The sequence below is a fragment of the Microcaecilia unicolor genome, chromosome 2 (genome assembly GCF_901765095.1).
Source record: "Microcaecilia unicolor chromosome 2, aMicUni1.1, whole genome shotgun sequence".
NCBI lineage: Eukaryota > Metazoa > Chordata > Amphibia > Gymnophiona > Siphonopidae > Microcaecilia > Microcaecilia unicolor.
The window spans coordinates 661351545-661367534 of record NC_044032.1 but is presented as its reverse complement, the minus strand read 5'-3'; the positions used below and the strand labels follow the sequence as shown (position 1 = coordinate 661367534).

Sequence of the window (15990 nt, the reverse complement as noted above, 5' to 3'; positions counted from 1 at the left end):
GCAAGTTGCTCTGCGTGTTTCCCTACTCCTCCCCCTGTCTGGGAATCAGCTGTGAGTGACGTCAGCCTGGCTACGGAGCCTAGCTCAGCAACTCCAGGAGCCACGGACACAGGCAGCTATTTTAGAAAGTTGGTGGTGAGAATTATTATATAGGATTCTTGTGCATGACTTATATTCTGCCAGTGTCGCTATGCTCATATTACTACTAGCCCTCTCCTCAAGTCACTTCACTGGTTCCCTATCCGTTTCCGATAACAGTTCAAATTCCTCTTATGGATTTATAAATGCATTCACTCTGCAGCTCCTCAGTACCTCTCCACTCTCATCTCTCCCTACACTCCTCCCCGGGAACTCCGTTCACTGGGTAAATCTCTCTTATCCTCCCTTCTCCTCCACCGCTAACTGCAGACTCCGTTCCTTTTAACTTGCTGCACCATATGCCTGGAATAAACTTCCTGAGCCGGTCCGTCAAGCTCCATCTCTGGCTGTTTTCAAATCTAGGCTAAAAGCCCACCTTTTTGATGCTGCTTTTAACTCCTAACCCTTACTCACTTGTTCAGAACCCTTACTTTATCATCCCCATCTTAGTAATTCCCTTAGCTCTTATTTGTCCTGTTTGTCTGTCCTAATTAGATTGTAAGCTCTGTTGACCCTCAGGGGGAGGAATGCTGGCTTCGGCCTAACCCCTGGTAAGCCTTTCCTCAACTGAGAGGTGCCCAGCTCTACCACCGGCTGCCTTTCAGGTGCTGTGGAGGACTTGCAGCTCATCTGCATATCCTTACAGCCTTCTCCGGGGTGACACCCAGGTCCACTCCGATCCACTCAGGGCCTCCGCTCTAGGTGGGGCATTTTTCTCTTTACATCTAATCTTCTTTCCAGTTGCTAAAGTACCTCAGTCATTTATGGCCCCTATTCACATTCTCTTCCTAGCCCTGTCCCTTCCTAATCTTTTCCCTCACCCCCTACATCTCTCCACTACAGGAACTCACTGCCCATCCATCGACTTCATCACCTCACCTTCTCTCCTACCCTCTTCCTCCCTCTTGGCTTTTAATCTCTGTCTCTTTCTTCCCTCCATTTTGCCTTCCCCATTCCACCTAAATACCTCTCGCCTTCAACGCCTTCGTGGCCACACCTCTCCTACTCTCCTCCGCTCTCTTTTACTCCTTCTCTCTCAGCCGGTGACATCAATCCCAATCCTGGCCCTCCTCACCAACTATTATCCCAACTCTACAGATCTCACCGCGACCTCTCTAACCTCATCTCTATTCCTCTACTCCCCTCCTCTTCTCTGCCCTTCTCTTGCGCCCTACGGAATGCCCGCTGTATCTGTAACAAACTCCCCTATATCCAGGACCTCTTTATCTCGCGTCACCTCCATCTGCTCGCCATAACAGAAACCTGGCTCTGCCCTGATGACTCTGCTTCAGTCGCAGCCCTCTGCCATGGCGGTTATCTTTATTCACATACTCCTCGCCCTGCTGGTCGCGGGGGCGGTGTTGAACTACTTCTCTCTCCCTCCTCCAGATTTCAACCCCCTTCTTCCACCTCAATCTCACTGTTTTTTCCTCCTTTGAAGTCCACTCTATCCACCTTTTCTCTCCTCTGCCTCTTTGAATAGCGGTCATTTATCGTCCCCCTGATAAGTCCCGAGCTTCTCATTTTTCCCCCCAAACCCACCTCCCCACTCCCCCAGTTTTCTATTTCTGTTGATGGCTCTCTCATTCTCCCTGTCTCCTCAGCTCGAAACCTTGGGGTCATCTTTGACTCTTCTCTCTCCTTCTCTGCTCATATCCAGCAGATCGCCAAGACCTGTCGTTTCTTTCTTTACAACATTCGTAAAATCCGCCCCTTTCTTTCCGAGCACTCTACCAAAACCCTCATCCACACCCTTGTCACCTCTCATTTAGACTACTGCAATCTGCTTCTTGCTGGCCTCCCACTTAGTCACCTCTCCCCTCTCCAATCGGTTCAAAACTCTGCTGCCCGTCTCGTCTTCCGCCAGGGTCGCTTTACTCATACTACCCCTCTCCTCAAGTCGCTTCACTGGCTCCCTATCCGTTTTTGCATCCTGTTCAAACTTCTTCTACTAACCTATAAATGTACTCACTCTGCTACTCCGCAGTATCTCTCCACACTCGATATTTCCCTACACCCCTTCCCGTGCACTCCGCTCCATGGATACATCCTTCTTAGCTGAAATTGGGTGGCGGGGGGAAGAGGGGTTGGTGGTTGAGAGGCTAGGATAGGGGAGGGCAGACTTATACGGGGTCTGTGCCAGAGCCGGTGATGGGAGGCGGGACTGGTGGTTGGGAGGCGGGAAATACTGCTGGACAGACTTATACGGTCTGTGCCCTGAAAAAGACAGGTACAAATCAAGGTAAGGTATACACATATGAGTTTATCGTGGGCAGACTAGATGGACCGTGCAGGTCTTTTTCTGCCGTCATCTACTATGTTACTATGTTCCCTTCTCCACTACTGCCAACTCCAGACTTCACGCCTTCTGTCTCGCTGCACCCTATGCCTGGAATAAACTTCTTGAGCCCCTACGTCTTGCCCCATCCTTGGCCACCTTTAAATCTAGACTTAAAGCCCACCTCTTTAACATTGCTTTTGACTCGTAACCACTCGCCTCCACCTACCCTCCTCTCCTCCTTCCTGCACACATTAATTGATTTGATTTGCTTATTTTATTTTTTTGTCTATTAGATTGTAAGCTCTTTGAGCAGGGACTGTCTTTCTTCTATGTTTGTGCAGCACTGCATACGCCTTGTAGCGCTATAGAAATGCTAAATAGTAGTAGTAGTAGTAGTAGTGAGTAGGGACTGTCTGTCATGTTCAAGTGTACAGCGCTGCATATGTCTAGTAGCACTATAGAAATGATAAGTAGTAGAAGCAGTAGAAATAAGAGATGCATTTCCTCCTAATCTGTGCAAAATATAAAGATACCAGATGTCAGGCATAGTGTTAGGAGTAGTGTGCAACCAAGGCAATTGTACATGACTCCTTGGCCAGAGGAGGCCCCAAACCTGCCTGAACCTGAAAAAGGCATAGCTTGGTACAGAGCTTTGGGGTCCCCTCCCAAATTCCTGCCATAGACCTTAGCCATGTCTGATAGCAGTTCTGGTAGTTGTACATTCCAAAAACTGACATTTTCTAATCATTAAATAAGAAATGAAATTAAGTATCTACATTTGTTGTCTGATCATTTGATTTTTTTTTCCTAATTTTATTTGTCCTGTCTCTGATTTCTACTTTCCTCTGTCTTCTCTTAACTTTCTTTCCAGGGTCTTCTGTCCATATTGCCATTTCTTCTTTCTCTATATCCATTAACTATCTACCCTCTCTGTTCCTGTCCCTATATTGTCCCCATGATTAGCATCTCCCTTCCCCTGCACAACATCTCCATTCTGTATCCCTGCCCTCCCTTCTTCAGCATCACCCCTCTGTGTTTTTATCCCCCCCCCCACCTGTATCCAACACCACCCCTGTTTCCATGACCCTATGCTTCCCCATGTCCAGCATTTCTCTTCTGTGTTCTTATCCCTACCTGAGTCCAGCTTCTTCTCTCTCTCTATACTCCCCACCCAACACGACCCAGCATCTTCCTTATTCTTCCCAAGTTGTCCAGTATGTCTCTCTCCTCTCCATTCTCCATGCAGCATCCAACATCTTTCCTCCTTCCTTGAGTCCCACATCTCTCCCCTCTATTGCCCTCCCCCAGGATGGCATCTTTCTCTTTCCTTTCTATTCTCTCTCACTCCAAATACCCAGTGTAGAATGTGTATCTACCTCTGTGCATCCAGCTTCTCTCCCCCTCTTCCCCCATTTCCCACAGTCCCACCTCTCCCTAGTCCACCCTTCCCACTGCAGATCCAGATTGTCTCTTCCCCCTTCCCTACCACTCCAACATCTCTCCCAAACCCCTCCCAGCAAGACCAGCAGTTCTCCAGACTCCCCCCGCATTCCCACTCCACCTGGAAGTTCCAGATTTTCTTTTGCTCCCTCCCTCTGCCAGTCCAGCAAAATTCCTGTAGTATGGCTTGGAAACATTGTGTCACCAAATCTGTTGCCCCAGTTACAGCTTCTGTCTCAGACAGAAAATGTGATCCCAGGAGAGGGGCTGGTTCAAAGTGCAAGATGTCTTCAGCTTCAATCCCTCATGAAAGAAATGAAAGAACCAAGAGAAGAGGTGGAAAGGTTGGAAAGGATCTGTGAAAAAGATGATTCATTGATCAAAGATGTCCAGCAGTGGGGAAGAAGAAGCTGTGCTGAAAGTGGACAACTGGACTTGGATCATGAGACCCTGCAGGATCAATATTATGACTCCACTTGCCCTCAAACTGAAGAATCGATATACAGCCCTGGAAGTAGAGGAGGTGAGAGCATCCTAGAGAGAGAAGGAATTGGAGTTTGAAATCCCCAAAGTTGCTGGATCAGTGACAACTAAAAGGCGAAAGGTTCCGCTCAGTAGGCTACATAATACTGGAACCTTAGAATATTTTTATTCCCTGCTTTCAGCTGAGATGATGGGCATTTCTATATTGGACTAACACTGTTAACTAACCCCTAATGCAGGCACTGTGCACCAAGACATGGCCTGTGTCGAGTCACAGATGTACAAGATTGACCTATGTTGTGAATTAAAAGACTTGTTCCATTTTTGAAGGCAATTGGTGCTTTTGTGTTCTGGATTATGTGCTTCTGTGCTGCAAAATGGGGGAACAAGATGCATGTGGGTAAGAGGAACCCGAATTATAGCTACGTCTTGCAAGGTTCCGCGTTAGGAGTTACGGATCAAGAAAGGGATCTGGGTGTCGTCGTCGATGATACGCTGAAACCTTCTGCTCAGTGTGCTGCTGCGGCTAGGAAAGCGAATAGAATGTTGGGTGTTATTAGAAAGGGTATGGAGTCCAGGTGTGCGGATGTTATAATGCCGTTGTATCGCTCCATGGTGCGACCGCACCTGGAGTATTGTGTTCAGTACTGGTCTCCGTATCTCAAAAAAGATATAGTAGAATTGGAAAAGGTACAGCGAAGGGCGACGAAAATGATAGTGGGGATGGGACGACTTTCCTATGAAGAGAGGCTGAGAAGGCTAGGGCTTTTCAGCTTGGAGAAGAGACGGCTGAGGGGAGATATGATAGAAGTGTATAAAATAATGAGTGGAATGGATCGGGTGGATGTGAAGCGACTGTTCACGCTATCCAAAAATACTAGGACTAGAGGGCATGAGTTGAAGCTACAGTGTAGTAAATTTAAAACGAATCGGAGAAAATTTTTCTTCACCCAACGTGTAATTAGACTCTGGAATTCGTTGCCGGAGAACGTGGTACGGGCGGTTAGCTTGACGGAGTTTAAAAAGGGGTTAGATAGATTCCTAAAGGACAAGTCCATAGACCGCTATTAAATGGACTTGGAAAAATTCCGCATTTTTAGGTATAACTTGTCTGGAATGTTTTTACGTTTGGGGAGCGTGCCAGGTGCCCTTGACCTGGATTGGCCACTGTCGGTGACAGGATGCTGGGCTAGATGGACCTTTGGTCTTTCCCAGTATGGCACTACTTATGTACTTATGTACTTATGTTAATGATAGGAGGAAGTGCAAAAGTGACATTGTGAGACTCAAAGGTGAAGGGGAGGAATATGAAGAAGCTGACAAATATAGGGTGGAATTGCTTAAATATTTTAGGAACAGAGGAGCGGTAGTCCTTGAACGATATTCAGAGGACTGTGTTCTACTACTACTACTACTACTACTTAGCATTTCTATAGCGCTACAAGGGTTACGCAGCGCTGTACAAGTTAAGACATGGGGAAGGATAGTCCCTGCTCAAGAGAGCTTACAATCTAAAGGTAATAAGCTATGTAGTCAGTGTAGGTATCATGAATGGGGAAGGTGGTTAGGCGCCAAAAGCAAGGGAGAAGAGATGGGCTTTGAGTAAGGACTTGAAGATGGGCAGGGAGGGCGCATGGCGTATGGGCTCGGGGAGTCTGTTCCAGGCATAAGGTGATGCGAGGCAGAAGGGGCGGAGTCTGGAGTTAGCGGTGGTGGAGAAGGGTACAGATAGGAGTGATTTGTCCTGAGAGCGGAGGTTACGGGTGGGGACATAGGGGGGAGAGGAGGGAAGAGAGGTAATGGGGGGCTGCAGATTGAGTGCATTTGAAGGTCATTAGGAGAAGCTTGAACTGTATACGGTAGCGGATCGGGAGCCAGTGAAGCGACTTGAGGAGAGGGGTGATATGAGAGTATCGGTTCACGCGGTAGATAAGACGTGCGGCGGAATTTTGGACAGATTGAAGGGGGGATAGGTGGCTAAGCGGGAGACCAGCGAGGAGAAGGTTGTAATAGTCAAGACAAGAGGTAACGAGTGAGTGGACGAGGGTTTGGGTGGTCTGTACAGAGAGGAATGGGTGGATTTTGCTAATATTATAGAGGAAGAAGCGACAGGTCTTAGCTGTCTGCTGGATATGGGCAGAGAAGGAGAGGGAGGAGTCGAAAATGACTCCGAGATAGCGGGCTGACGAGACGGGGAGGATGAGGGCATTGTCAACAGAGATGGAGAGTGGGGGAAGAGGAGAGGAGGGTTTGGGTGGAAAGACAAGGAGCTCAGTCTTTGCCATGTTCAGTTTCAGATGCCGGTTGGACATCCAGGCGGCAATATCTGAGAGGCAGGCCGACACTTTGGCCTGGGTTTTGACTGTGATATCGGGAGTGGAGAGGTAGAGCTGGGTGTCATCGGCATAGAGATGGTACTGGAAACCATGTGATGAGATCAGTGAGCCCAGGGAAGAGGTGTATATCGAGAAAAGAAGCGGTCCAAGGACAGATCCTTGAGGAACCCCGACAGAGAGTGGGACGGGGGTGGAGGAAGAGCCATTAGAAAATACTCTGAAGGTGCGTTGGGAAAGATACGAGGAAAACCAGGAGAGCCCTGGAACCCAAATGAGGACAGTGTGTCAAGAAGTAAATTATGATTGACGGTGTCAAAGGCGGCGGATAGGTCGAGGAGGATAAGGATGGAATAGTGACCTTTGGATTTGGCAAGGAACAGGTCATTACAGACTTTGGTGAGTGCTGTTTCTGTTGAGTGTAGTGGGCGAAAGCTGGATTGAAGCAGGTCGAGGATGGCCTGAGAGGAGAGGAAATCAAGGCAGCGGCTGTGGACAGCGCGTTCAAGTAATTTGGAGAGGAAGGGTAGGAGGGAGATGGGGCGGTAATTGGAGGGACAGGTTAAGCTAAAGGTGAACAAAGCAATGGGACAGAGTGGCATACATCCAAGGGTACTGAAGAAAGGAAGTTCTAGCAACTCCACTGGCTGATCTTTTCAATTCTTCTCTAGCATCAGAAGTGGTCTCGGAGGACTGGAGAAGATGTGGTTCCTTTCCACAAAAGCAGAGGTAAGGAAGAGTTTGGCAACTACAGGCCGATAAATTTGACTTCTGTGGTAAGTAAATTAATGGTTTAATAGATCTCAATATGTATACTTTGGAAGAAAGGAGGGAGAGAGGAGCTAAGATAGAGACATTTAAATACCTCTGCACCATCAACTGAATGGAAACTCTGGAACGAGGGGGTATAGAATGAAGGTGAAAAGGGATAGACTCTGAAATAACCTGATGAAATATTTCTTCAAGGAAAGAGTGGTGAATTTGTAGAACGGCTTCCTGGTGGAAATGGTGGAAACGAATTCAAGAGAGCTTGGGAGAAGTACATAGGATCTTTAAGGGAGTAATATGGAAAGTGGATGGCATGGATGGGCAGACTGGAGAGACTAAATTTTCTTTATCTGTCTACATTTTTCTATATTTCTACGATCCCCTCCCACTAGTCCAGCAATTCTCTTGACACCTCACATTTCTCTTCCCCCCGTAGGTCCAGTTATTCTCTTGAACCATCCCCGCCCCCCCCCCCCCGTCAGTCCACCTACTCTCCTCACCTCCTCATATGAGTCCATTTACTCTCCTGCCTCTCAACCTAAGTCCAGCAACTCTCCTGACTCCCCCATGAGTCCAGCAGTTCACCCTCCCTCTCTCTCTCTCTTTCCCATCCTATGGATCCATCCAGCATCTTTCTTGCTCCTCCTCCTCCCCCCCCCCTCCACTGCACTTCCAAATCTGGCTCCTTCACAGTGGCGTCACTAGACAAAATGTATTTGGAGGAACAAAGGAAAGGCAATCCATGTATTGGGGGAAACAAGTCAAAATGACTTCTCTGTACATCACACTCCTCCCCTTTAAACAGCTATAAAAGATACTATCCCCCTGATATTCAGCCAATGGCAGAGAGTGTTTTTTTAAATGCTGTTCATCGCTGACTAAATTAGTCCTCGATATTCACTGCCGTGCCATGTCCAGGCAGCAGCACCTCATATTAGAGGCTAAATGTAGACAGGCAGGCTGCGGCAGCTTATGTGGTCCCAGCTGTTATTCAGCCCCTGTACTGCCTTGGAGGAGGGAGGTTTCCTAAAAGGAAAGCATCACCCTGGTGGAGCAAGAAGTAATCCTGTAGCCAGGACATGCCCACCAGGGGATGTACTATCCTCTCGCACCAAGGATATGTCTCCAAGAAGTTCTGCCCAGGAGAGAAGGGTTAGGACAGCTGTTGTAGTTGGCGATTCAATCATTAGGCATGAAGATAGCTAGGTGGCTGGTGGACATGAGGATTACCCGGTTACTTGCCTGAGGACCTCACACATCATCTAGATCGGTGCTTGGAGGATCTAGCTGTCTTGGTACATGTGGGTACCAATGACATAGGAAAATGTGGGAAGGAGGTTCTGGATGCAAATTTAGGCTCTTAGGTAGAAATCTGAAATCTTGAACCTCCAGGGTAGTTCAGAAGTGCTCCACATTCCATGCGTAGGGCCCAAGGGACAGGATGTGGCGATGGTTCAGGGAGGAGGGTTTTAGATTTGTTTGGAACTGGGCAACATTCTGGGGAGGGGGGGGGCATCGACATTTAAAAACAAGATAGAGCAGCATTTAAACTAGAAACTGAGTGAAGGCTGACAGTCACTCGAAGCGCATGCTTTGGAACAAAGTATCTTTAAAAGATATCACCAAAACAGGAAAGATAGGACATCTCAATAGAAAGGTTGCAGTAAAGACCATAGTAGACCGGGGGCTCATTTTTGAAAGAGAAAATGTCTAAAAAAAATTGCACAGAGCAGCAGATGGACGTTTTTTTGTCAAAACGTCCACGTTGCTATTTTTGAAACCCATCTTCGTTGGATGTAAGGCCCAAATCATGAAGAAACTTCATACTACCCAGAACACGGCAGCTAGACTTATTTATGGGAAGCCTAGATTTGAAAGTGCAACACCCCTCCGTATGAAACCTCATTGGCTCCCTATTAGAGAATGAGTCAACTTTAAGGCCATTACACTAATACACAAGATCATCCATGGAGTATCACCAAGTTACATGGTCAATCTATTAGATCTTCCATCTAGAAACAGGTCAACATCTTCACGAACATACCTTAACCTGCACCTTCCCAATTGCAAAGGACTAAAGTACAAAACATATCATGCATCTAACTTCCCCTACCTGGGTTCCCAACTCTGGAATGCTCTACCCAAAAACATTTGATCAACTAGTGAATACCTTCCCTTTAGGAAACTATTGAAAACCCATCTATTCAAACAGATTTACCCAAATGACTTGACCTACCATAAGCAAACATAAGCAACCCATCCATTTACCGGTTCATCTAATCATTAACAACAATGACTCAGAAATTACTTCCTACCAATCTTCTTACCCTCCATGCTCTTCCCCTACCTCTTCTTCATCGCTCCACTTCCTTACCTATCCCTATCCTTTCTCTCATACCTCTTTTATCCCATTTACCCTTGTTCATTTGTCCTACCACATACCTCCTTTATTGATTCAGATACTACAGATTGTATTCTCTTGTTACTACGTAAGCCACATTGAGCCTGCGATGAGCGGGAAAGCGCGGGATACAAATGTAATAAATAAAATAAATAAATACATTTATAAGACATTTTTCTATGCAATTCGTATGCACTTTTTCCAAATCACAAAGGGGTGTTTTGGGGACATGTTGAGGGTAGGAATTGGGCATTCCCAAAACTTGGATGCTTTTCTGCCATAACGGAACAGAGCAAAAATTGTCCAGGGCTAAATGTTAAAAATTTTGGTCTCGAAGAAAATGATAAAGGGGGTGGGATGACTTCCCTACAAGGAAAGGCTAAACCAAATAGGGCTCTTCAGCTTGGAGAAGAGACGGCTGAGGGGAGATATGATAGAGGTCTATAAAATACAGAGTAGAGTGGAACAGGTAGACGTGAATCGTTTGTTTACTCTTTCCAAAAATACTAGGACTAGGGGGCACACAATGAAACTACTAAGAAGTAAATTTAAAACAAACTGGAGGAAATATTTCTTCACTCAATGTGTAATTAAACCCTGCACCATCATCTCATCCATTTATTATGATCTTGGAGCTCTGTCCGTCTCTTGGGCCCTGCATGTGGAACATGGAACACTTCTGAAAATGCTACCTGGAGGTTCAGAATTTCAGCTCTCTATCTAAGATCCTAAATTTGCTTACAGAACCTCCATCCCACATATCCCTATGGCATTGATACCCACATGTACCAAGACAGCAGACTCCTCCCCAGCACTATCTAAAATCTTATCTGGGTGAAATGTGAGGTCCGCCACCTTTGCAGCAGGCAGGCAAGTGAGCAAGCGATCCTCATGTCCACCAGTCACCCACGTATCTATATACCTAGTGATTGAATCTCCAACTAATACAACTATCCTAACCCTTCCCTCCTGAGCAGAAGCCCCTGAAGAAATATTCTCGGTGTGAGAGGATATTGCATTTCCTGGAGGGTAGGTCCTGGCTACAGGATCACTTACTGCCTCTCCGTGGTGATGCTCTCCCTTCAGGTGACCTTTCTCCTCCATGGCAGCACAGAGGTTTCCAAACTGGAGACAGGACTTCTACTATGTCTCTGTAGACCTCCTCTGTAAACCTCTCTATCAGTCTCAATCCTCCAAGTCTGCTACTCTAGCCTCCAGAGATCGGACCCGTTCCCTGAGTGCTAGTAACTCTTTGCACTGAGTACACACATATGACTTCTCACCAACTGGGAGATAATCAAACATGTGACAGTGCAAAAGACTGGATAGCTCCCATCTCGCTGCTGGACTGCTGCCTGCATCTTATTATTGGTGATTTCTTAAGTTGCTAATGGAGTGGGAATATGTAAACTAAAGTTCACTCAGATTATTAGCTAAGTGCTAGGCTATGATAATATTGAGGAGTGGCTTAATGGTTAGTGCAGTGGGATTTGATCCCAGAATCCTGGGTTCAATTCACACTGCAGCTCCTTGTGACCATGGGCAAGTCATTCGACCCTCTGTTGCCTCAGGTACAAAAACCAAGATTGTGAGCCCTCTAGGGACAGAGATAGTATCTGCTTATAATATACCAGGGGTAGGCAGGAGTTGGGGTGGGTGGGATGGAATTAAAATCTAAACTGAGGTTTCCTGTGCCTATTAGCTGTAAGTCACCCAGATGGTTGTACTGTTGGGTGGGATAGAAATTTTTTAATAAACTTTATACTGATACTACAGTAACTGTAAAATAACCCCCTTAAATGCTAGACTATGGACCTCTAACAGAGACTTTATATGTTAAGAAAAACTATTCCTTAAACTCCTTTGCTAAGTGAGCAGAGTAACTTAAAATAAAGTCCCCAAGGTTACCTATTTAATTCTAAGACTACCTTTCCTTAAGTTTAAAAGCAATGTCTCAGCAAATTCTTACCAATGAAGTTCTCTCCTTCTCTGGAAGTCCTCTCACAGCACCTCTCCTAGGTGTTTAATGCTGGCTTTTTCTACCTTTATTTTAAAAGTAAAGTATTTTAATAAGTATTTCTCTTCCCATCCTTTCTGTCCCCAGCTTAGCCTGAGAGGTGAGGATTTCTTGGAATATGCCAGTTAGACATTACCTGAGAAGAAGGGAAGTGTGTTAGCCATCGGTCTATGTGAGTTGCATACCAGCCCGGCATTAAGCATTTCCTCTGCAGAGCATGTAATTCAGAGGGGGCGTGAGGCCCAGCAGTGATCACCTCGTTAAATGTATACTGGAGAGCTGTGAGGTCCTCATGAGCTCGCTGGTGCTGCAAGAGACAGGAGGGCCAACTCAATACTCCTCATCAATTAATAGAAAGGCAAACACATGGACAGGTACCTGACTTCATAAAAACATTGGAAGTATGAACGCCCCCTAAAATCACAGGTCATGAACCTTGGGATCCTGATAGACTCATCACTTACTTTGATCCCACAAATTTAAGCAACCTTTAAAAACTGTTTCTACCACCTGTGACAACTATAAAATCTCTCTCTAGGTATATATAAAAGACAAGTCTGACCATTGTGGTCCACGCCAAAATATCATGACTGGATTACTCTAATGCCCTGACATTGGTCAAACCAAAAACAGTTTGCAGCAGTTTTAAGTAATTCTGAATGCCACAGCATGATTGATAGAGGACTGCGAGGGCGTGACCACATCACACCCTTCCTGCAAAAGCTACTCTGGCTACCAGTACCTTACAAGGCCAAGTGTAAAACTCCATCTTTGATCTTCAAGATCCTCAGACAAAATAGGCCAGAGTGCCTAAAGAATAAGTTACCCTCTACACACCTTTGAGGCTTCTAAGGTCTTCTCAAAGATTATCACGATTTGTACCCACATCAAAAGAAATTGCATAATGTGATACCCACCAATGAACCTTCTCGACAGTAGCCCCCGTACTCTGGAACTCATTCCCAGTGTCAAACTTAAGACTACCTTTACTTCAAGAAGCAGGTGAAAGAGTTTCTTATTGTAAGCCTTTAATACATGTGATGACTGACTAGCTTGCTCCACACTCAGTAATGTAAACCAGTTCCTTATTTAACTGTATGTAACCCGGGTCTCACCGACCAGCTCACTCTGCTCTACTCAGGCCAGGCCATAAGCAAATATAATGTCTACCAACACTCTCTCACTCAGTGTGTGGTCTCAATCACATGAGCTTGGGCGTAGGCCGGGGCTGGACTTATTCTAGTAGGCCATAGGAGGTTAAGCTGGGCTTGTTTGAGTACTCTTGATCAGTCCAGGAGCAAGGATTTCACTCTCACTTCCAAGAAGCACTCCCCACACCAAGGATGTTATTTTATGCCAACTCCATCGTTACTGAATTCTGTAACAGGCAATTCAAATCCTTTCATCTCAAACAGTTTGTAATCCAACTTGATATCAAACGCAAATTATAAATCCAGAGCAAATTTAGAGATAGGGTGTATCTTCTCAAAGGCAGATTATAATCCTACAGTATGTACATATTTACAGCCCCTCCTGTCCATACCCATCCCTCCTGGGTGAAACAAGCTAAGGTAAGTTCCTACCCTTAACCTCCGCTCTCAAGACAAATCCCTCCTCTCAGTACCCTTCTCCACCACCGCCAACTCCAGGCTCCACCCTTTCTGTCTCGCCTCACCCCATGCTTGCAATAAACTCCCTGAGCCCATACGCCAGGCCCCTTCCCTGCCCATCTTCAAATCGTTGCTCAAAGCCCACCTCTTCAATGTCGCCTTCGGCACCTAACCACTACACTTCTATTCAGGAAATCTTGACTGCCCCAACTTGACATTTCGTCCTTTAGATTGTAAGCTCCTTCGAGCAGGGACTGTCCTTCTTTGTTAAACTGTACAGCGCTGCGTAACCCTAGTAGCGCTCTAGAAATGTTAAGTAGTAGTAGTAGTAGATCTTCCTTTGGATCAGACCTCCCTGTGTATCCACACTCCTCTCCTCCAAAGGAGAACCTCTCCAGGCTACCACCTTTTCCAAACAACTCTTCACTGTTCCTGCTCCCGGGCTGGGATCCCTATTTCCCACCTGGAGCACTCCTCCTTCTCACAGTTAATACCGACATTAGCAGAAACCGCCTCTTTGGGTCAGCCATAGTTTCTCAAACCCATCCAGTACTCCCCTTCTCCTCCAAGAGTCCCGGCAAAGGTACAGGCAACCAAAGACCTCATGCATAACCCATCAACATTATTTATTAGCTCCTAAATTCTCCCAAACTCTCCCATTTCCTACTGAAACCTACCCAGGAACCCACCCCCTTGGACTGGATCCTTTACCACCCACAACCATAGAACCCTCCTCTAAGAAAACTCATGGAGAGCACTCTCATGTTCTTTAGTAATCCTCACTATAATAGGGGATTACATATACATTTAATTTGTCTTCAGTTTAGACACCCATCTATTTATCTCAATGACTTTGTATCCATATGTCAACTGCACTTTCCCTCTTGGCTACCTATTAAGATGTTTCTTTGTATTGTACGAACAGCATTAGCATTATATATATATATATATATATATTTTTTTTTTTTTAATGTTTTAATGCATGCTTTTTAAGGTGTTTCATTTGTAATGTGCTGACTTCATATTTTATCTATGTTATATGAATGTTATTCTAAAGAGAATCCACATGCGTGGAGAACTCAATAGATCCCACAATGCTAATATGAATACATACATACATACAGACAAGGACTTAAAATAGTCTGCAAAAAAACAGAAGAAAGTGTAAGAAATTGTATATATGGTCATGCATGCAGTTGAAGCCAAGTGAAGCCGATAAGTGCTTAGATAACGATCCACCTTAAGTTAATATGTATTTGGCCATTTGGCAACGCTGACAAGTGCTTAGATCACGATATAAATAGGTACATCACGTTTTCTCTTCTTATACGCTGTTTCTTCCGCTAGACACTCGTTCCAAACTTGAGGTGGATCGTGATCTAAGCAGACCATTTTAAAGTCCTTGTCTGCAGATTTTTCATTTGTGATTTGAGGTTAGTCTACCTTTATTTTAATTTCATTTTTATCTTTACATTATACTTTTTAATTTTTATTTTTCACCCATATTTTTTATTTCCTTTTACAGATTCCTTTATTATATCAATTGATGATCATATTTCACTGATCTCAGTTACAAGGTTAGTCCGTCTCACATTTTATAAACACCTATGTAAGTACATGTAAAACAACACTCTTCATAATTTATGTTTTATGATGTTTATGACTATTATGGCATTTGTCTGGTATATGTCATATTTTATATCTCATTTATGTGTTTCTTTTTCATGCGTTTAGTCATTTTTCTTGTCCATAGATTTTTGTTATAGGCCATTACATGTAATATTTTTTTACAAAATATGACTTTTAGTATTCATATTAGCATGGTAATTATTTTGATGTTTGATATCTCATATATGTTCCTCTTTTTTGAATATTATATTTATGTGTACTCTATTTATGTATTTATTTATTGTTTTTGTTTATAGACTCCTGATGTAGGCCATCTGGCCGAAACACAACATTGTGTCGAGTCACTTTTAATGTGAAATTGTTTTATTATCATTAGTTTGAAAAAGTTATTAAATGCTGTTTATTTTAAATTTCATTTCGGTTCCAGTTTTTGGATAGCCTGGCTCATATTCCCATCTTTTTATTTTCATATGAATGTTATTCTTCATATTTTATCTATGTTATATGAATGTTATTCCATGCTGCCTATTATGTTATCATTTGCTGTCTTCTGATATTTATATTTCTTTATATGATTGTTATACAGTGCTGTTAAATTTTTATTCTTTTGATACTATATATATTTTAGTCCTATTCTTAGGATTCAATTTGCCATCTCCAAGTTTAACACTTTCTGCTCAATATTTAGCCGGTGACAGTCAGTTCTTTTCATAAACACTGATTGTAGTGAGCTGAAGGTGGCCCCAACAATTAATGCAGAGTCATGTCCACGCACCAGTAATGCATCTCGGGGCATGACTGGCTAAGAGTCTACCAAATATTGGCCAGGACCTACAGAAGGGGAAATGTCAATACGATCCCTATTATCCCTTTCTCAGCCACCCTCTTTC

At 44.6% G+C, this 15990-nt stretch overlaps 1 protein-coding gene across 1 annotated transcript in view; it reads right to left on the bottom strand.

The window, feature by feature from the left end:
- The window catches only part of NDST4 (N-deacetylase and N-sulfotransferase 4), a 250009-nt gene that overhangs the window by 50292 nt on the left and 183727 nt on the right, over nucleotides 1-15990 (bottom strand). Inside the window, 1 exon segment of the mRNA XM_030191802.1 lies at nucleotides 11998-12168. Coding sequence (XP_030047662.1) covers nucleotides 11998-12168 — 171 coding nt within the window.